At 37.4% G+C, this 20,336-nt stretch overlaps 1 protein-coding gene across 3 annotated transcripts; it reads left to right on the forward strand.

Moving 5' to 3' along the window:
* The first annotated feature begins 206 nt into the window (after positions 1-206).
* NUDT7 (nudix hydrolase 7) lies at positions 207-20,069 on the forward strand. Of its 3 annotated transcripts, XM_074203652.1 has the most exons (5): positions 226-338; positions 948-1,014; positions 2,350-2,506; positions 8,169-8,327; positions 13,663-20,064. In XM_074203652.1, exons 2-5 carry the CDS (start codon positions 965-967, stop codon positions 14,029-14,031), a joined length of 735 nt encoding a protein of 244 aa, XP_074059753.1. In that variant the 5' UTR covers positions 226-338; positions 948-964; the 3' UTR covers positions 14,032-20,064. The 3 variants fall into 3 exon arrangements, with proteins under 3 accessions (XP_074059763.1, XP_074059768.1, XP_074059753.1); XM_074203662.1 differs by lacking the exon at positions 948-1,014 and having other exon boundaries at positions 207-338; XM_074203667.1 differs by lacking the exon at positions 8,169-8,327 and having other exon boundaries at positions 215-338; positions 13,663-20,069.
* Positions 20,070-20,336: the final 267 nt, after the last annotated feature.

Below are 20,336 nucleotides of genomic sequence, written 5' to 3' on the forward strand. Positions count from 1 at the left end.
GCTCGCGGGGCCGGGAAGGGCCAATGGAGTGGCGGGCTCCGGCTGGCTCCGCCCACTCTCCGGCTCTGCCCTCAGGCCGCGTTCGGCCGCACTTTTCGGGCGGGGGGGGGAGGGGGATGTTGGGAGCGGAAGAGACGGAATCCTAGAGTCGCCCAATCAAAAATGCCCGTCTGCGCATGCCCGACCTCGAGTCAGCCCTGCGCATGCTCACCGGACCACCGGAAGGCGGAAGGAGACGCCGGGCCGGCCGGGGCGGGGCGGGTCGTGGGTCCGCCGCCGCTGCCCGCTGCGTCCGAGCCTGTCCGGAGGGAGCGGCCGGAGCCCATGGAGCGCACACGGTGAGGCCCGAGCTGGCCGGGCGAGGCTCAGGCTGGGGGGTCGCTCCCGGGAGCGGCGGCGCGGGTGCCCGCGGGCCGGCCCGGTCCGTGATCCAGCCACCGTGGCCCCGCCGCGCCAGGCCCGGAACGTTCCAATCTCCTGGTTAATATATTTTGGAAATTCTGTTAACCCTGTGTAGTTTATATCAACAACCAGCGTTTCCATAGCGCCCGTCGGCTTCCACAGCAGCCCTGGGAGCTGGATGCTTGCTTGGTGATTATTTGGGAAAACTGAGGCCGAATAATAATAACAATAATAATAATAATGATGACGATGATAGCTAGCACTTATATTGCACCTACCATGTGCCACACACTGTGATGCTAAACAGTTATCATTATCTCAATTGATCCTGACAGTAACTTTAGTAGGTAGGTGCTTATTATCCCCGTCATTCCAATGGGGGGACAGGCTGAATAATAATAATAATGATGATAATATAAACCTTACTTTACAGATAAGGAAACAGGCTGAATGATAATAGCATTTATTGCTTCATTTTACTAATACTGCCTATTTTACAGATGAGGAAAAAGACTGAATAATAATATTTTTGCTTCATTTTACAGATGAGGAAACAGGCTGAATGATAATAATAATATTACCCCCCATTTTACAGATGAGGAAACTGAAACAGTGAGTTCTACTCAGGGTCACAGGGGTAGTGTCCACAAGTCCTGATTTAAACATAGGTTTTCATGATTCCAAATTATTCTGAGAAGGGATTTACAAACTTCACCAAATCTGGTTGGACAGGGATCGGTGACACACAGAGAGTTAAAACCCTCTGCTATCAAAGATAACCTGTTAGAGGGAGTATAAAGGTCCCTTGCAACTCTGCCACTTCCAAAGTCCAGTGCAGCTCTTATATAATTATTTTCAGGCTTGTTGTTATTTTCTTGAATTCTTAGTGGCTGGTCAAGACACTAAAGATAGCTTATGTAAAAGAATTTGTGCTCAAATAGCTAATTTGGGAGACACATGTTTCAGAGCTGACCACTGCTACTAAGACAACAAGTGTAGGTGCAAACTAAAACTGACTGAATTATCCAAGGAAAATATTCTTAGTACTTATCTGACCCCATCTAGGTCTGTGTTGTCTAACTGATTGAATAAAGGTAGATGAGGATTCCCATGAGCCACATATTGACTTAGAAAACCCTATATTAACATTGTCTATATTCTATGATATTTTTGTTTATTTTGTCGAATATTTCCCAATTACATTTTGATCTGATTCTGCTGTTGAAGATCCTGTTTTCAATTCTACTGCTCAAGGGCTCTCATATAGCTAATTTTATTTGTGAAAGTGGATTTTAACATCTTTTAAAAATTGGATTTCTAAAAACATTCCCCACTAAGAGTAGGATCTTATAACTAAGGTGCCTTTAGAGAACATTAAAAAACCCACACCTGGATGTTTTCCCAGATCATGGAATTTTGAGTTTTAAAGGACCTTAAAATATAGGTATAAGGCATAAAAAAGACCTCAGAACAAAGAAGAGTAGAGTTGGAAAGAACCTCTAATTTAGAATTTTGACTGAAAGAAATTGGCCTCAGACAGGGAGCATCTAATCCAACCACATCTTATTTTATTCAGAAGTATAGTATGAGATGCTGTTCAATGCCTTATTATTAATCCAGGTATACTATAGCTATAGCATTCCTCTGATCTACCAGTCTAGTAACCAAATACAAGTATAAATAAATAAATAAGCAAAGAAATAAATCAATAAATACCTGTTCTCAAACTCACATTGGTACTTAGTGATCACTGCTTCAATTTCTGTGCGTTTTCAAGGGAGCTTAGAACATAAAATGTCAAGAGTTAGAAGTGAGCTGGATTAAATCTTTTATTAAATGTTTTGACATAAAGGAATTATGACCCAGAGAGGGAAAGGGATTTGTCCAGAATTAGACCTTTTTAAGAAGAGTTTTGTGCTAAAATTCATAAATTTGTTTTTATCTTAGCAACAATTTGACCAAGGATATTGCTAAGGCCCGCTTAAGAAAGCATGATGTTGGAACCAAGTTTTCCCAGTGTTTATCAACTAAATACTCAGTTCTATTACCTTTGTTGATTAAAGAAGGAAAGATTCATCTGCTCTTCACAGTCCGGTCTAAGAAGGTAGGTGAAGCATCTTCCCCGTCAGAGTGATCTTAAGAATATAACAATAATAACTAACATCAAGTTTATAAAGCACTTTATTCATAAGATTGGGAGGGAGGTAGCACCACTTATTATTATACCCATTTTAGAGAGAAAACTCAGATTATGACACAACCACAAAGGCTCGGGTTTCTTCTATTGTGCTGCTGCTGGCACTTTAACACAATAAATTGTCCTTGTATATCTTGAGTTCATATCAATTCAGTTCATTGTTTGCTCATTGACCCCTTATTTACTTTCTGTGGAACTCCCTTTAACTGCTAGGTTGGTGTAATTTTTCTTATGAATTCTTCACATAGAGCAAAGTGGCAACATTTAATTTGTAATGTTGAAACCTTGGCAAGCTAGTTGCCTTGTCCAGGGTTATGTTGCTCAGATGAATTACTCAAGTGAATTACAAGTTAACACAAATAATTAGAACAACCTGGTCCTTTTTATACCACACACGACCCTACTCTGCCTCTTTATAGAATTATTGAAAACAGTCCAGGCTAAAACACTCATTCATTCTATATCTGTTTAATGAATTAAGACTCTTAAATAGCCATAAACAATTGCACACTGCCTATGGTATACCTATGTACTTGATACCACCTGGAGTACATTCACAAACAGGATTGAGTTTAGATTGGTGTGACCACCTTGATGAGGAGAGTAGAGACCAAGACATATGAGCATTTATTGAAAGAACAAGGGGTGTTTATCCTGGGGAGAGAAGATTTAAACAAGATTAGATCATTACTTTCAGTATAAGACTGTTTTATAAAAAGTGAGATTAGACTAGTTTTCCTGGGCCCCAATGAAAAGAGCAACAGTTTCTAGATGGAATTTATAGAGTTAGGCACAAAATAATAGATTTTTTCAATAATTATAGTAATCAAAAATACATTATTTGCAACTTAAGGAGAAGGTGAATTTCCTAGGTGAGTCATTGGATGTCTACAAGTGGAAGCTGAATGAATGATTGGATTTAGGACTAAAAGGAGATTATCTGGTCCAGTCTTTTTATTTTATCATTTAGGGAATTGAGGCCCAGGGACCTGAGGTGTTTTGGAGATGAGATTTCCATTTCCATAATTAATCAATAAACATTTATTAATGTACCTGTACCAGGCACTGTGCTGGTGCTGAAATACAAATATAAAAATGAACCCATTTTTGCCACAAATAGCTTGCATTCTATTGCAGGTAACACTCAGTGCTCACTGAAGAGATTGTTCCCTTTCAGTTCTAATATTTAAATAAGTGGAAAAAATCAGTTTTCATTCAAGTTGTTATAAATAACTTTGACAGGTCTTAAGTAATAGTTTTTTTTCCTAGATTAAGGATAATTTGAGATAGTTAAGAGATCTATTAATTCACATAGGGAAGATAATTAGAAATCTTTTAGTTCCAAAAAAGAAATACGATGATCTGATAAGCTTGACTTTGATTGCTGGCAAAATTCTAAAATGTATTATTAAAAGGATAGTTTCTAAATATATTGAAAAGAATTCACCAAGAGCTAGTATGGCATCAAAAACACATCACATCAGGCTAATATCATTTGGGTTTTTTTTTTAATTTTGTCCCTAGACTAGTAAATCTGCTAAAGATATAATTTATCTAGATGTTAGCAAAACATTAATAAAATGTTATATGCTATTCTAATTAAACAAGATAAAGCAACATGATCTAGATTATCTCAAATCTCAATAATGTTTGTTCAGTGAAATTTAGCATTATTTAGATGTTCAGACTAATACTAATCATTAATGATGTGAAGAACAGCAAGGTGGCCAGTGTCACTGCATTTTACAATACATGATAGGGTATAAAGTGTAAGAACACTAGAAAGGTAGGAAGGAGTCAAGTTACAAAAAGCGGCTTTAAAGGCCAAACAGAAGGTTTTATATTTGATCCTAGAAGTAATAGAGAGCATCTAAAACTTTATTGAAGAGAGTTGGGGGGGTGGGGTAAGGAAGAGGGGATATATTTCATGCTCAGACCTACACTTTAGGAATATCACTTTGAAAGCTGAACAGAGGGGTGGCTAGGTGGCATAGTGGATAAAGCACTGGCCTTAGAGTCAGGAGTGCCTGGGTTCAAATCCAGTCTCAGTCACTTAATAATTACCTAGCTGTGTGGCCCTGGGCAAGCCACTTAATCCCATTTGCTTTGCAAAAACCTAAAAAAAGAAAAAAAAAACCTGAACAGAGGATGGACAGATTCATTGAGACAGGAATATCAAAAAAACAAAAGTATTTCAATAATTCAGGCTTAAGGTGTTAAGGGCCTACACTATAGCGGTGGCATGGTCAAGGCAAAAGTCATGTAAAAGATGATGTTTTGTCCTTCATTTTTTTTTTTGTCTTTTTTTTTGTCCTTCATTCTTGAAGAAGTTCATGATATTAGGGGAAGTGATGCCATGACAAGCACATGACTTGGATTTGAGTGAGGGGGTGCACCCCCCTCCCCTTTTTCCTCCAGAGTCATCTGGGTCTAGGGACCAGATATGAATCAGAACTATTGAAGATGGCCCTGTGGATGGGAGAAAATCAGGTTTAAATGACTTGCCTAAGGTCATATAGTTAGTAAGTGTGAAGCATCTGAGACCAGATTTGAACTCCTATCCTCCTGACTCCAAGGCCAGTGCTCTATTATTCAATATACACTGTATATTGAAAATCCTATCCTGAAGATAGTCTCTGTATATTGAAACCCTATCCATCTTTCAAGATCAGTTTAAGTTGTGCCTCTTCTATAAAGCAATATAGGATAGTAGATAGAACATTGGACTTGACAACAGGAAAACCTGGGTTCATTTTCTATTTCAGACTCTTGTTAGCTGTGAAAATTATTAATTTTTTTTTAGGTTTTTTTTTTTTTTTGCAAGGCAAATGGGGTGGCTTGCCCAAGGCCACACAGCTAGGTAATTATTAAGTGTCTGAGACCAGATTTGAACCCAGGTACTCCTGACTCCAGGATAAAGCTGGTGCTTTATCCACTGCACTACCTAGCCTCCCCTAGCTGTGAAAATTAGAGCAAATCATTACTCTGTTGTCAAAAATGACATCTACAGTGTGAAAACAAGTGATTGGGAGATGGCAGTGCCAGTAATAGAATTTAAATGTAAAGAGGGTTTTGGGGGAAATTTAATATGTTTCATTATGGACATGTAATTACACTCTCTTCTTCTGTCAAGTTTTACTTAAGTATTCCAATCCACCTTGATTCTTACAAAACCTATAGCATTTAATTAGATTGGTCATTCTTGTTAGATCTGCTTTCTTGCCATTACATCTATCTTTCCTCCCAATCTCTAAGGTTCAGGAGGTAGGAGGCCACATTTTAGACATCTACTTCCTGCATGTAATAGGCAATTAAGTACTTAGAATTGTAGAATCTCAGAGAGCTTCTAATCCAACCCTTACCTAAAGTAGGAATTTCTTCCATAAAATTTCAGGTGGTCATCCAGCCTCTGATTAAAGATCTCCAGTATGAGAAATTCATTCCCTCACAAAATAACCTTTATATTTTTATATTGAATAGAGGCCATAATGCATATCAAGTACTTTCTAAAGTCTTAAATTATTGTGTAAATATAAACTATTATTGTTAGTAAAGGGGTAAAGGGAACACTGCTAGTTTAGTTCATTAAACTACATTTTAAAACTCATAGTTATTAGCACAAAAGTCCCCAGAAGAATCTTTAAATGGATTGATGAAAATGTTTAAATTAATTATCTTATAAATTGTTGTAGTTTAGTGGGAAAATCTCTGCATCTGAAATTAAATGACCTGCTAGTTGTTTGACTTTATGAACATTATCTAATTCTGGGCCTCAGTGTCTTTATGTGTAAAATGAGATTGATTATATGATTTCATATTTCCATTTTCAAATACTATAAATTTATAAACTATGTGAATATTTATAATAACCTCCTCTGTTATAACTGTTTCTCCACTCTCTATCTCAGGCTGATGATCCAAGAGTCACAGAAAACAATCATTGGAGAGAAACATAGGGATCATGTAGTCTAAAGGTGTCCCAGAGTCAGAGCATTTGCCACACCATTTAGACTATTTTTTGGATTATCACAATAAACTCCTTACTGGTCTCTCTGCCTTCAGCCTCCTTCTATATTCCCATCCTTCCCAAATCTGCAAAGATAATTTTCCTAATACGATAAACACTGTCAGACTTAGCTACTGTATCTTTTAGTGTTCCTCCCCTCACCCCCTGGCCCACAATTTTAAGGGAAAGCTTACTGGGCTAGTGGGGATTAGACAAGCAGAAATAACTGATGTAAAAAGAAAATGTATAAAAATTTAAAAACAATAACTTTGTAATGCACAGATCTAATGATGTCACTTTGCTACCCAAAGACCTTCAGTGACTTTCTACTTTCTACTTAATCAAATCCAAACTGATTAACCAGAATTCTTGGTTCTCTACAAATATGGGTTCCACCTAACTGATCTTAGAGCTTGACCTAATAATACTCGCCTTGATACATCTCTGCCTGAATTCATTTCACAGGTGTAATGACCACATCTTATGCAAGAATATATACTTCCTTGTATAAGATGTGGCTATTGCATACATTAAAATTTGAAATTGCAAAATGATATGGTGTCTAGTGACTTTGTAATCAGTGGATTTGAATCTAAGTTCTGACACTGCCACTTATAGTCCTTTGACTTTGATCAAGGACACTTGTCCTCTCTAAATACAGTTTCTTCTCTGGAAAATGGGTATAATCATACCACAGTACTTAGCTCAGATTGATTTGGTTTTTTTTTTAATTTAAGGCTAAGTGACTTGCCCAAGGTCACACAGCTAGGCAATTATTAAGTGTCTGAGGTTGGATTTGAACTCAGGTCCTCCTGACTCCAGGGCTGGTGTTGTATCCACTGTACCACCTAGTTGCCCCTTCGGATTGCTTTTTTTAGGAAAGTTTTGGAAAATAGAAACTTTTCTAGAAATGCACATTTAAAAAAAAAAAATCTTCCCCAAAGTCTTGCAAATAGTAGAAGTTTCATAAATACTTGTTACCTGAAAATTTCCGTTTCTTACTATCTAATTTCTAACTTTTTTTCTGTCCTTTTTCAAAGGAAAGGATCATCATTTTTGCATTCTCATCTTTTATTACGAGGAAAGCACTATTTATAAAGTATTTTTCTTTAACCTGCCTTAGATTAATAGAAACACAGTGAATAGAGTGCTAAACCTGAAGTCAGAAAAACCTGGCTTCAAATCCTACTCTGTCATATTATAGCTGTCTTACCCTGGATAAGTAATTTGACATCTGTGTGCTTTAGGCAATTCCTTAAGTCTTTTTTTAACTAAGTCACTTAATGAATCTTAGATTTTTCAGTATTCTGTTCTTTTTGAACATTTCGTAAGGCTAATGATATTTTTAGTTCCAGTTCCCTGTCCACCAAATTTAGCCATCTTATCAGTCAGTTTTCATAAATATTGACTAAAAATATTCAAGAGCTTGGTGTCCAGGTCTCTGGTGATTAAACTTTCCACATTGAACTATCTGGTGCACTTCTGACTGATAGACAGTTTTAATTTCTGCCAAATGAATAACTACATAGCTAAATAATCTAGTAATTTTCATTTAATATTTAGTTACGTACCTCACCAGGGGAAGTCTGCTTCCCAGGGGGAAAGAGTGAACCAGGAGACAAAGATGAAATAGCCACAGCTCTCCGGGAAGCTCAGGAGGAGGTTGGACTTCAGCCAAATCAAGTAGAAGTCATCTGTCGTCTTGTGCCTACTGTAAGCAAGGTATAGGCTAAAATTTCATGTTTTTCCAACTTTCTCTTGTGATACCCCTTCCCCAAAAAACATGGCATCCAGAATGAGGGAGATGATAGCCCTATTGTCTCTACCCTGGTTAAACTTCATCTAGAATTTTAGTTAAGCTCTGAGTAGCATGTTTTTAAGATTTTGACAAACTGGAGCACATCCATAGGATGACCAGAATAATGAGGAGATTAGAGACCTCTAATCATATGAAGATAGGTTAAAGGACCTGATTATGCTTAGTCTAGAGAGAAAAGACTTAGAGGGTAGTTTTCTTGGCATTTAAAGTATTTAAAATATTATATAGCCTTGGTCCTCCTCCTTCAGCCAATGGTAATAAGGCTGAGCTAGCTTCTCAGTTATCAACTGCATGGCACTGTCCACTGCCTCAGTGCTGAACCATTGAATGAATCACTGACCATGGTTCTGATGTGTCTCTGATCAAAGCAGTGTTATCATCCACAAAGAATTCACTCAAAGGAAAGAAATCTATATTCTTGTAAGAGCTAAGCCTTTCTGAGACAGTGTGGGACTTCATCTCTTAACTGACACTATGTCTAGCATCCCCTTCCCTTGTTGTTATAGATCTTATTGTATCAGACCTTTTTTTCTCAAATTTTTGTTTTGCCTTCATCATTTGTCATTTTCCCATTTCATTGATCACAATTAAATTTGTTGGGTTTTGCATGCTTCTACTTCCTTTGTTTCTGGTAAAATCTTTACATCCCTTTGGGAAAAAAGTTCTGGACCAGAAGCAATAGTTTTGTCCTCAGTTGTATCCTGATCATAAGATATCCTAATATTTTTAAGATGACATGGAGCTAGAAAGGAAGAATGACAGAATTAATTGGGTGGGTACCAAAAATGTGAAATGTGGTAGCAGTAAATGTAAGGTATATATTAAAACTTTAAATAATTCTTTGTTTTACTGATGTGGTTATTCCTTTAGTCAATAGAGATCATAACTTCCCCTTAGATAACATTAATGAGTGATATCCACTGAGAAAGATTATTTCTTAGATAGCCAGCTCTTTCCACACTTAGTTCAGTTGCTCCTATTTACAACTTAGCACGATCTGTCAGAACTTTCATTCCTGGCAGAATCTTCAGGACTCCGAGGGTCACCTCTCCATTACAGTTGGGCAACAAAGGAGAACTTAGAGACTTGGAAGTCATATAATAAAACATCTAAATTCTTCAGACTCGGAATTAGGAGATCTGGACTTGAGTCTTGGCATTTACTAGCAAGTTATTTAAATTCTCTGGACCATAAAATGACCTCATTGGATTAAATGAACTATAAGATCTCTCTAACAATAAGATCTGATGTGCTATTGTTCATATTTAAATGACTTGGGGATTTTAGTTTCCTCCAAGCTTATTATGAAACAATACTGTGATGGATAAAAAGTCATATTTAAATGGCTTGGGGATTTTAGTTTCCTCCAAGCTTATTACAAGGCAATACTGTGATGGATAAAAAGACTAACATATTCTTAGACTGTGATAAGAAAAGCATGGTATCCAGAGGTATGGAAGTGATAGTCCTGCTTCATACTGTCTTGTTAAGATCATTCATATAGAGAGAACAGTGTTCAGTTTTCAGCAGCATATTTTAGAAAGGACATTAATAGGAATGTATCCAGAAGAAGGAAACCAGAATTCTAAGGGAAGTAGAAATGATATTATAGGAAGTTCAGTTGAAGTATTCAGAGAATCAGGATTCATATGAGGGATTTTAAAGATTATCTACTCAGTCCCCTCACTCCGCCTCTACTTGTTTTACAAATGGAAAAACTGAGCCCTAGAAAGGTTATAACTTGTCCAACATGACATAAAAAATTAGGTATCATAGTCAAAATTAGGAACCAGGTTCGCTGACTCCAAACCCAGTATTACAACCATAACACTAGAAGGGATCGTGGAGGTCATACAGCTTGATGCCCTAATTTAATATATTAGGAAGCTGAGACCCAAAGAGGGGAAGTGACTCCTCCCATGGTCACATAGCTAATTATTATTATCCAAAGACTTCAAGTTGAGGCTGAGAGGTTATATGTGAGGAAGATAGAAGAGACTTACATTTTAGGTAGGGACTGGACTAGGGGACCACCCAGATCTCTGATTATTTTCAGGCAGTAATTAAATAAAGCTTCACTCTGAGAATGGTCCAATCATTCATAGCATTGCTATTGCACAAATAACTCTATAAACCCATAAGATGTTCGTAAGTTACATGGTTTTGTATATTCATAGAATGTCAGAGCTGCAAAGAAAATCAGAACACAGAACATCTAAGCTTAAAGAAACCTGACAGCAGAGATACTAAAATGTGAGAGAATATCTCTCCCAATGCCCTCAAAAAGAAATGAGCCCAGAGAGGGTAAAGGACATTTCAAGTTGCATGACACAACAGTCTCATCCGGGTCTCAAACTCGTTATCCTGGTTCCTAATCATACTGCCTTTGTCCTTCTACAGAAGGGGTAGGAGAAAAGGCAAGGCAGGCTGTCAGACATTTGAGGTGACTCCCAGGGAACAAACCAATTCCAAGGAAGTTCTCTTGAAAAATTAGTTCTGTGAGGACTTGGTTATACAACCACTTTTACCCTGGACATCCAGCCTTCTGGATCTTAGTTAAAAGGAAATATTTGTATTATTTAAAATATTCAGATAGAATCATATCTTGTCTGGAAAATGGAAGCCAGCCAATGTCCTGGTAAGAGAGAACAATTAACAGGTCTAACCATCTATTCACATTGTCAGTATGTTGAAGTTCTCATTGCTTTTCATTTGTACTATTGTAATCACTTCCTCTCGGTCATCTTTCTGTCTCTAGTCTCTCTTCCCTCCAGCCTATCCTTCACATGCTAGCCAAACAGGCTTCCTCATATACATGACAGATCAAGGCATTATTCTTCCAACTAGACTTTTCTTTTACTGTTTGTTGTCTACAAAATAAATGTTTCCTTATCTAGCATTCAGTATCTTTCACAGTTAATTAAAACATCTCCAACTTTATCTCTATATATTACACAATATATTATCTTTATTTCTTCCAAAGCAGATTATTCACCAACCCAAACAAATCTCTGTGATCTTATTGATTTTATTCCTGTTTCTAAAATGGTTTCTCTTCTATCAAAATCCTATTCATCTTTCAAGGCCCAGTTCAAATGCCTCTGTCTCTTTGAAACCTTCTATAGTGTATAAGTAGAAATGATTTCCCCTTCAACTGATCTCCTCTTGATCATATACTGCACTTTATATGTTTACGTCTGTCTCTATACCAGATTGGGAGCCCCATGAGGCTTACTGCCTAGTACAAAACCTTCCCTTCCCTTTCTACCTTTACTGCTGAGAAGGGTAAGTAGAGCTAAGGCAGATTTGGTTCAATATTAAATATGTTCTGTAAAGGATTCTCTGCTTAGTATTGAATGTCAGAAAATTGAGTAAGACTTGGTCTCTGACTTACAGTTTAGTAAGGAACATATTTTTGGAGATCTCTAATACAAAATAAATATCATATTGCATAAGAAAAGATAAAAACTACTCTGAAAACCCAAAGGAATAGGAGAGAACTTCTAGATTCCATTTGGCATAGAGAAGTCTTTATGGTAGAGGTGGTTTGAACTAGTTTGATCCCTGAAGAAAAAGTAGAATGACAGCACATGAAGGGATGGAGAGAAGGAAGAAAGGAGAGAAGTAAGAAAGGAGAAAAGAAGAAGAGGGAGAGAGAAAGATATAGAGTGATTGAAGGAGAGACAGAAAAACAGAGGAGGGGAAGAGAGAGAGAGAGAGAGAATGAAAGAAATAGAATATCCTCCAAGTACTTATGTCCAAGAACTATACTAAGTGCTTAGTTCAGAAGTGAAGAAGCTTGCAAACTTGCCTTTTTTTAGTAAAAACTAAGTTTAAAAAGGCCTGCTTTCAAGTTGCTTCTAATTCTACCAGAGGAATGCAATCTATATAAGGGAGTGGTGGCAGGCAGAAGTGAAAAGATGATTTTATTTATATATATATATATATATATATATATATATATATAGAGAGAGAGAGAGAGAGAGAGAGAGAGAGAGAGAGAGAGAGAGAGAATAGCATAAGCAAATACACAGAGGAAGCTCACATTATTTAAGAAACATAACATGCAAGTAATTCAGTTTGGCTACAAGAGAGTACTTATATATGGAGGGAAATAATGTAATGCTAGGGAAAAAAAGTCATATTGGACAATTTTAATTTGGAAGGGACCTTAAGAGTATTTTTTTTCTTAACCCATCATTCTACAGAGGAAAAAAACTAAAACTGAAAAGACTTCTTTTACCAGACCTGGGACATATCCCTTAACCTTTCTCAGCTTCAGTTTTCTCATATAGAAAATGAAGAAGTTTATTTAGATGACCTCTAGTTCTAAATCTTTAATCACAAAAGAGAGGCAAGGGGAAAACCTCATTGGATTTAGTGATACAGAGTCTGGAGAAGCTTGGAGAAAATTATTTCACAAGAGGAGTCAAACTAGAATTTTGGCAGGTTTTATAAGGAGAAAAGACAATCACTTAATGATGGGTCAAAACTAGGACTGGGAGAGGTGGAGGATGGAGAGTACAAGCGTTTAATAGGCATCTACTACATGTCAGGCATTGAACAATATTTGCTTTATGAAACACCTGGGAGTGGGTGGTAGGAAACTGGGGCAGATACATGCAAAGTGATTCTTCTAGGGTCCCCCACAGCACGTAAATGTCAGAGGCTAGATTTCGACTCAGTTCTTCTTGACTCCAGGCCCATTGAATCACCCACTGTATCATCTAACTGCCTCCATGGTGGCAGTAGATAAGAAGAAAGTGAAGATTCCTGGGAAATGCATCATGATTGATAAAGAAAGGTCTTGGAAGAATGGAAGGGGATGCTGGAATCAATAGTACACATGAAGGGGAGTTTAGCAAGAAAGAGGAATACTCCCTTTGATTTGGGTGAGGACATTGAAAAATGTGTGAGTGAAATATGAGCAGAGGTGGGAAAGCTCATGTTGGATGGTCTTTTTTATGACAGATCATATGCTGTGAGAAAGGGGTAGAGTTGGATACCTGAGGAGAAAAACAAAGGTTTAAAATAGGCATTGTGAAGAATGTATTAGAATTAATCAAAGATGAAAGGCTTGCTGTATAGACATTAGCATAAATATATAGTGGACTCAGCACAGTTTTATAATTTCCTTCAGCATATTTGAAAGTGTTTCATTATTGGACTTGATAGAAGTTGGAAAGAACTTTTGATTCATTTTGTCCTAATTTTTCTTTGGCTATGCTCCCCTTTCAGAATGGTGCCATGATAACCCCAGTTGTGGGATTTATAGACAGTTCCTTCCAGGCCCAGCCTAATCCACATGAAGTGAGCGAGGTGTTCCTGATGCCTCTGGAGTATTTCCTGAATCCACGCACACACTTTTCCTTTCACTCAACTATTTTTGGTCACCATTGTCTTGTTCATTGCTTTGACTACAAAAATCCCCAAAATCAAGCAATCTATCAAATCTGGGGGTTGACAGCAAGGTTCGCACTACTGACTGCTCTCATTGTTTTGCAAAAGAGACCTTCCTTTGATGTTGAATATGACCTAAATGATCTCATTTCATCCTCTGAGAGATTCTTTGTCAAGATACACAGAACCGTCAAGAGCAAGTTATGATCTAAACATGAATACATCCAAGTACTTGTTCATGTACCAGACTGATTCTCAGACAAAGACTCTTCCTCCTGGCACCAGATTTGATGTTTGGATTAAATTATACAGTAGGCTCCTTGAAAGCCTAGGTTGAGCTTTATGGATTATATTGTTTTTCATCTTTGTATCCCCAGTGCCAACCTCAGAGCCTTGCAAATGGAGGCTTAATAAATGTTTATTGAACTGAAAAATGTATTTTCTTGACAGGTTGTCTATAGCACTGAACTAACTTGGTTATGCTTTAATCAGTATCAATTTTCTGACATGTTCCATTTTAATATACTTATAAAGTATATGAGTAAATATAAAAGAAGACAAAATTGTTGAACTCCAGTCTCATAATTCTTATCAGCTTTATTATAGCCTATTATGATTTTGGACAATTAGAAACAGAATCTCAGAGCTGGCAAAGATCCTTGAGGTCATCTAATTCCCGCTTAAAGCATGAATACCTTCTGTGTCTTTGAAAAGCATCCAGCCATCCAGCCTCCATTTAAATATTTTACTTGCTTATTTTTCCAACTATATGCAAAGATAGTTTTCAACAATCATTTTTACAAGGTTTTGAATTTCACATTTTTCTCCCTCTCTTCCTTCCCTCCTCCCTCTAATTAATAGATTATACATGTGTGGTTATACATGTATAACTATGTTAAACATAAATCTATATAAATTATGTTGTGAAAGAAGAAACATCCAAATAGGGAAAAAAATTAGAAAAAATATATTACATAAGACAACTTTTAAAAATTGAAAATGGTGAGTTTTGGTCTTCGTTGGATGTGGATGGTATTTAACATCACAAGTCTTTTTATCTTTGATTATTGTACTGCTGCAATGAACAAGCCCATCATGGTTAATCATCAAACAATGTTGTTAGTAGTGTGTACAATGTTCTTCTGGCTCTGCTTACTTCATTAAGCATCAGTTCATGCATATTTTTCAAGGCTATTCTGAAATTCTTCCCCTTTTGATTTCTTTTAAAATAATAAGATTCTACCACATTCACGTGCCACAATTTGTTCAACCATTTCCCAATTGATGGCCATTTGCCACTACAAAAAGATCTCCTATAAATAGTTTCATATATGTGAGTTTTTTTACCCTTTTCTGTGATCTCTTTGGGATACAGATCTAATAGTGGTATTACTGGATCAAAGGTTATGCACAATTTTATTGCCCTTTGGGTATAATTTCAAATTTCTCTCCAGAAAGGTTAGATCAGTTCACAACTTCACTTACAATGCATTAGTATCCCAGTTTTCCCACATCACCTCCAGTGTTGATTATTTTCCTTTTTAAGAAGTGAGGTGGTATATCAGAGTTGTTTAAATTTACATTTTTCTAATCAATAATGATTTAACTTTAATTTCTTCATATGCGAGTTGCATTTTTCTATCCATTGACCATATGTGTGTGTGTGTGTGTGTGTATATATATATTAGAAACTAGTCCTTTGTCAGAAACACTAATTGTAAAACTTGTTTCCCAACTTACTGCTTTCCTTTTAATCTTGATTGCATTCGTTTTATTTGTGCAAAAGATTTTTCAATTTAATGTAATCAAAATTATTCATTTTGCATTTTATTATTTTTTTTAGATTTTTGCAAGGCAATGGGGTTAAGTAGCTTGCGCAAGATACACAGCTAGGTAATTATTAAGTGTCTGAGGCCAGATTTGAACTCAGGTACTCCTGACTTCAGGGCTGGTGTTCTATCCACTGCACTACCTAGCTGCCCCAATTTTGTATTTTATAATGTTAAATCTTCTGTAATCATAAACTGCTCCCCTTTCCATAGCTCTGTCAGATAAACTATTCCTTTTTTCTAATTTGAGCTATAATATCACCTTTTATGTCTAAATCCTGTTCCCATTTCAACTTTATCTTGGTTTAGAGTATAAGATGTTGTCTATGCCTGGTTTCTGCTTCTTCTAGTTTTCCCAGCAGTTTTTAATCAAAGAGTGAGTTCTTATCCCAAAAGTTGGAATCTTTGGATTTATCAAACAGCAGATTATTTTAGTCTGTTTCTCTTGCAACTAATCTATTCCACAATCTAAACCACTATATTTCTTAATCAGTACCAAACTGTTTAGATGACTAATGTTTTAAAATATAATTTTGGATCTGGTATGGCTAGCCTACCTTTCTTTGCAATTTTTTCATTAATTACCTTAATATTCTTGAACTTTTATCCCTCCATATAAATTTAGATACTATTTCAATAAAGTACTTTTTTGGTAGTTTGATTGGTGTGGCACTGAATAAATAATTTAGGTTAAAATTGTCATTTCTATTATATTAGCTCAGCCTATCCATGAGCAATTGACATTTGCCTAATTATTTAGTTGAAAGTTTCTTTGTGTGAAAGGCGTTTTATAGTTGTTGTTTTTTTTGCTTTCTTTTGTTTTGTTTTTTTTAGGTTTTTGCAAGGCAAATGGGGTTAAGTGGCTTGCCCAAGGCCACACAGCTAGGTAATTATTAAGTGTCTGAGACCAGATTTGAACCCAGGTACTCCTGATTCCAGGGCTGGTGCTTTATCCACTTCGCCACCTAGCCGCCCCTTCCAGGGTGACTTTCAATAGACCCTGCTTTTCTCTAATCAATCTTATTCATTTTGGGCTTTGTTCCTGAGCACTATCCCAAGGTTCTTGGGGCTCACTGGTAAACCTTCAGTGTTGAGAGCCCTAGAGACTTGCTTTCTGGCCTGGGACTGTCAATGTTAGGAACTCCAGGGGGTTGCTCAGTGGACCAACTGGTAAGGAACATCAGAGACTCTGTCTGAACTGTCTGCACTAAAGATGTTAGCCATCCACCCCCCTGGGTGATTGGGAAAGGTAGGGATACCTGGGGCTATCTCTGAGCCATCTGTCCCCCAGACTGGGAATGCCAGGGGCTCATTATCAGGGTTGAACTGGATGGGGGTCCTGGGCACCCACACTTGAGCTATCCCAGCCTACCCAATGCACAACCAACTCACTGATTCTGAGTTACAAAAAGCCTCTACTCCCACAGCTGAGGATCTCAGGTTAGTGCCTACCTTACCTCGCTACCAGCACTGTGGATTTTTGTTCTGTGCCCTGGGTATGTTCACACTCACACTCCTGTAACAGACCTTGCTAAAGATGTTCTTTGGTGGGTTCTGTTGCTCCAAAATCTGTCAAGAGGCTTGATTCATGTCAGTTCTAAGGAACAAAACAAACAGATCAGTCATTTGGAACTCCCATTCTGTTCTGTGATGCCAGAGAGGACATAGAAAATCTAGGACTTTGGATTTTCTTGCTCAAAATACTATTCAAAGATGCAAGGCAGGCCTTAACATGGAAAGTAGTGCCAGCACAGAAACTCAGAAACATGTAAATGAAAGATAACATCATCTTGTATCAAATATTATTGCAAATCTAGAGGTCTCCCAAAAGGAGAGCAATTCCACAACAAATGCAAGCAGAGTCTCAAAGGAAAATATGAATTCTTCACAGATTGCATAAACGTTTTGATCAAAATGAAGGAAGATAAAGGAGATGAAGGAGATAAATATTAAGTACCAAAGAATAACAATCAAGGTCACATAAGACCTAGCAGCTTCTACTAAAAATGAGAGATATTACTCCATGATATTCCAAAAGGCAAAACATATACACTTATAACCAAGAGTAACTTACTCAGAAAAGCTGAGTGTAAACCATATGGCCTGGGATGGAAGATTCTCAGGCATTTCTGATGTATGGACCAGAATTAAATAGGAACTCAGAAATCCAAATACAAGATTCAGGAGAAGCCTAAGAAGGTAAATTTATTTTAGGAATTGGAAAGGACTGTATGATGATGTAGTGCTAACATTCTATTAGGGAGAAAAGAAATAAAAGTCTCTTCAATACATTAATGTCTTCAAAGGGTATTTGGGGAAGGTGGTGACAGGAGAAGAGCCTCTCCTAGGTGTTCTCTCCATAATCTTCAAAAACCTTAAAATTATGACTAAATTTTTCAGAGATGGAACCCACAGAAAGATCCAGTGAGGCAATTCTCCGGATCAAGGTAACCTGGAAAGTAGTGGAAAGGCTACTCTCCATGGGGTTAGAGTGGCGGCCTGCCAGAGTGAACAAACTTCAGCCTCCCCAAGGCAGCCCCAGGGTGCCTGGGAGCCACAGCTCATGGCCACTAGGGGCAATTTCCCGACCTACACCTGGGGAGCACCAGGCACAACTTGTAGGATCAGCGGGGGACCTCTGCCAGAACGAGCACGGAAGCCCAGGCCCTCAGGGTGGTTACAGGAGTCAGTAAGGTCAGTGCAAAGCCCACAAGCAAGAGCCTCCAGGCAACAGCCCTGAGTGCTCAGTCCACTGAAGGTAGGGGAGACTTCCAAGAGAAATATCCCTGGGATTGTCACAGAACAATCTTTCATAGAGATGGATGATGGAGGCATCCTTGAATTCTTGGGGGACAAACTTCTAACCTGGAAAATTTGCCAACTTTTGGATGAGCAATGGATCCCTCACCTTATAGAATCAGCTCCAGGTGCTTTGCCTCTTGAAAGGAGACTCATGGAGACATCTTCATGAGCTATAACCACAAAAATTTCAATCAGCTTTTGTATGAGTAGTGGACCCCCCCCACCTTGTAAATCTCAACTGGAATAAAATCAGCACTTTGCTACATGAAAGGAGCCTAATAGCATTCAAAACCTCCTCTTCAGTTGGAGCTTCAGCTAAGAACAGATTCACTTCAATTTGAGGTAATGGTCAGTGGCTTCCATATTAATTGCTGATGGTCTGTTAAGAACACCATGAAAGTGTTCAGCCAATTTCTCTAGGATCTTGTCTCAATCACTAATCAATGGGGCTCCCCACACTGAGTGGATAAGATCCATTGTCCCATAAATAGACTCCAGGGTATCATAAAAGCACTTTGGATTGTTACTATCGGCACAAAACTGAATTTAATCTGTCTTCTTACTGAGTCAAGAACCCTGAGATGGGAGGAACAGGCATCAGATGAACATCATTTATCTGAAATGAACAAATGAGGACTGAACACATTGACAGTTTGGTGTATAAATACATCAAAACCAATAGGGAAATGAATGAAAATAGGGGGTAGTATTGAGAAAGGATAATACTTAGAAGGTAATAAAAACAAACCCCAAAATATTCAAAAACTTTGATTTGGAAGGGAAAGATTAAAATGGGGAAAATGAGAATCTATAAGGATACCCATTGATTGCAGGTGGCCAAACAAATAGTGATATATGATTGTAATTAAATATTGCATTGCAAGAAATGACAAGACCCAATTGCAAAAAATAGCTGAGTAAAGTGAGCAATACTCAGAAAACATTTTATACAAGAACAATAACATTGTAAAGAAAAAGCAACTTTGAAAGACTCAAGAACTCTGATCATTGCAATAGTCAACTATTATTTCTGAGGATTATGATGAACAGTAGGTGCTGACAGATCTTTAGGGACAAAAAGAAACTTACATTTTTGAACTTAACTACTATGTGAATTTGTTTTGCTTCCTGAATTTATTTGTTGCAAGTTTGTTTTCTCCTTTTATTTTTAGTTGGGGAAGGGGTACCATTACAGGGAGAGGGAAAGTTAGTAGTACTGATGCCAAAAAAAAGGGCCATTGAAACTTTTTGCTAAAATGCACAGAAGTGAACAGAAGGAAGTTAAGGAAGCAGAGACTAGGACAGTTTTGAAAGTAATCAAAGAAATTTATTATATACTTTCTAAAATGTGGCATGAAATGGAGATTTATGCTTTCATATATAGTCCTATTTTGTGTTCTTCTGTGCATGTGCAAAAATGATCTTTCTCTTGTGTGTTAAGTTCATTTTTTTTAATTTACATAAACAGAGATAGGAGTCAGCTTTGAGTGTAAGAAAAACCCTGCTTGGGATGGAGGAGGCCTATTATCTAGAAACTATATCACTAATTCACTGTTACTTTGAGCAGGTTCTTTTTTCCTCTCTTAAGTCTCAATTTCCTGATTTACAAAATGAAGAAACTGGATTAGGTGATCTTTGAGTTCCCTTCTAGTTCCAATGTTCCTTGATTCTAGTATGGAAACAAAGGGGGGGGGGGGCTTGTTGTTTTCTCAACAAGAGGGATTACATCTGATATAGTGCTGTAAGAAATGGAGAGCAGGATGCTTTCAAGAAAATTTGGGAAGACTTACATAAATTGAACCAAAATAAAATAAACAGAATCAGAACAATGATCAATTGTGATTGATTTAGCTATTCTCAGAAATAGTTATTCAAGACAGT

This window comes from Macrotis lagotis, chromosome 1 (genome assembly GCF_037893015.1).
Source record: "Macrotis lagotis isolate mMagLag1 chromosome 1, bilby.v1.9.chrom.fasta, whole genome shotgun sequence".
NCBI lineage: Eukaryota > Metazoa > Chordata > Mammalia > Peramelemorphia > Peramelidae > Macrotis > Macrotis lagotis.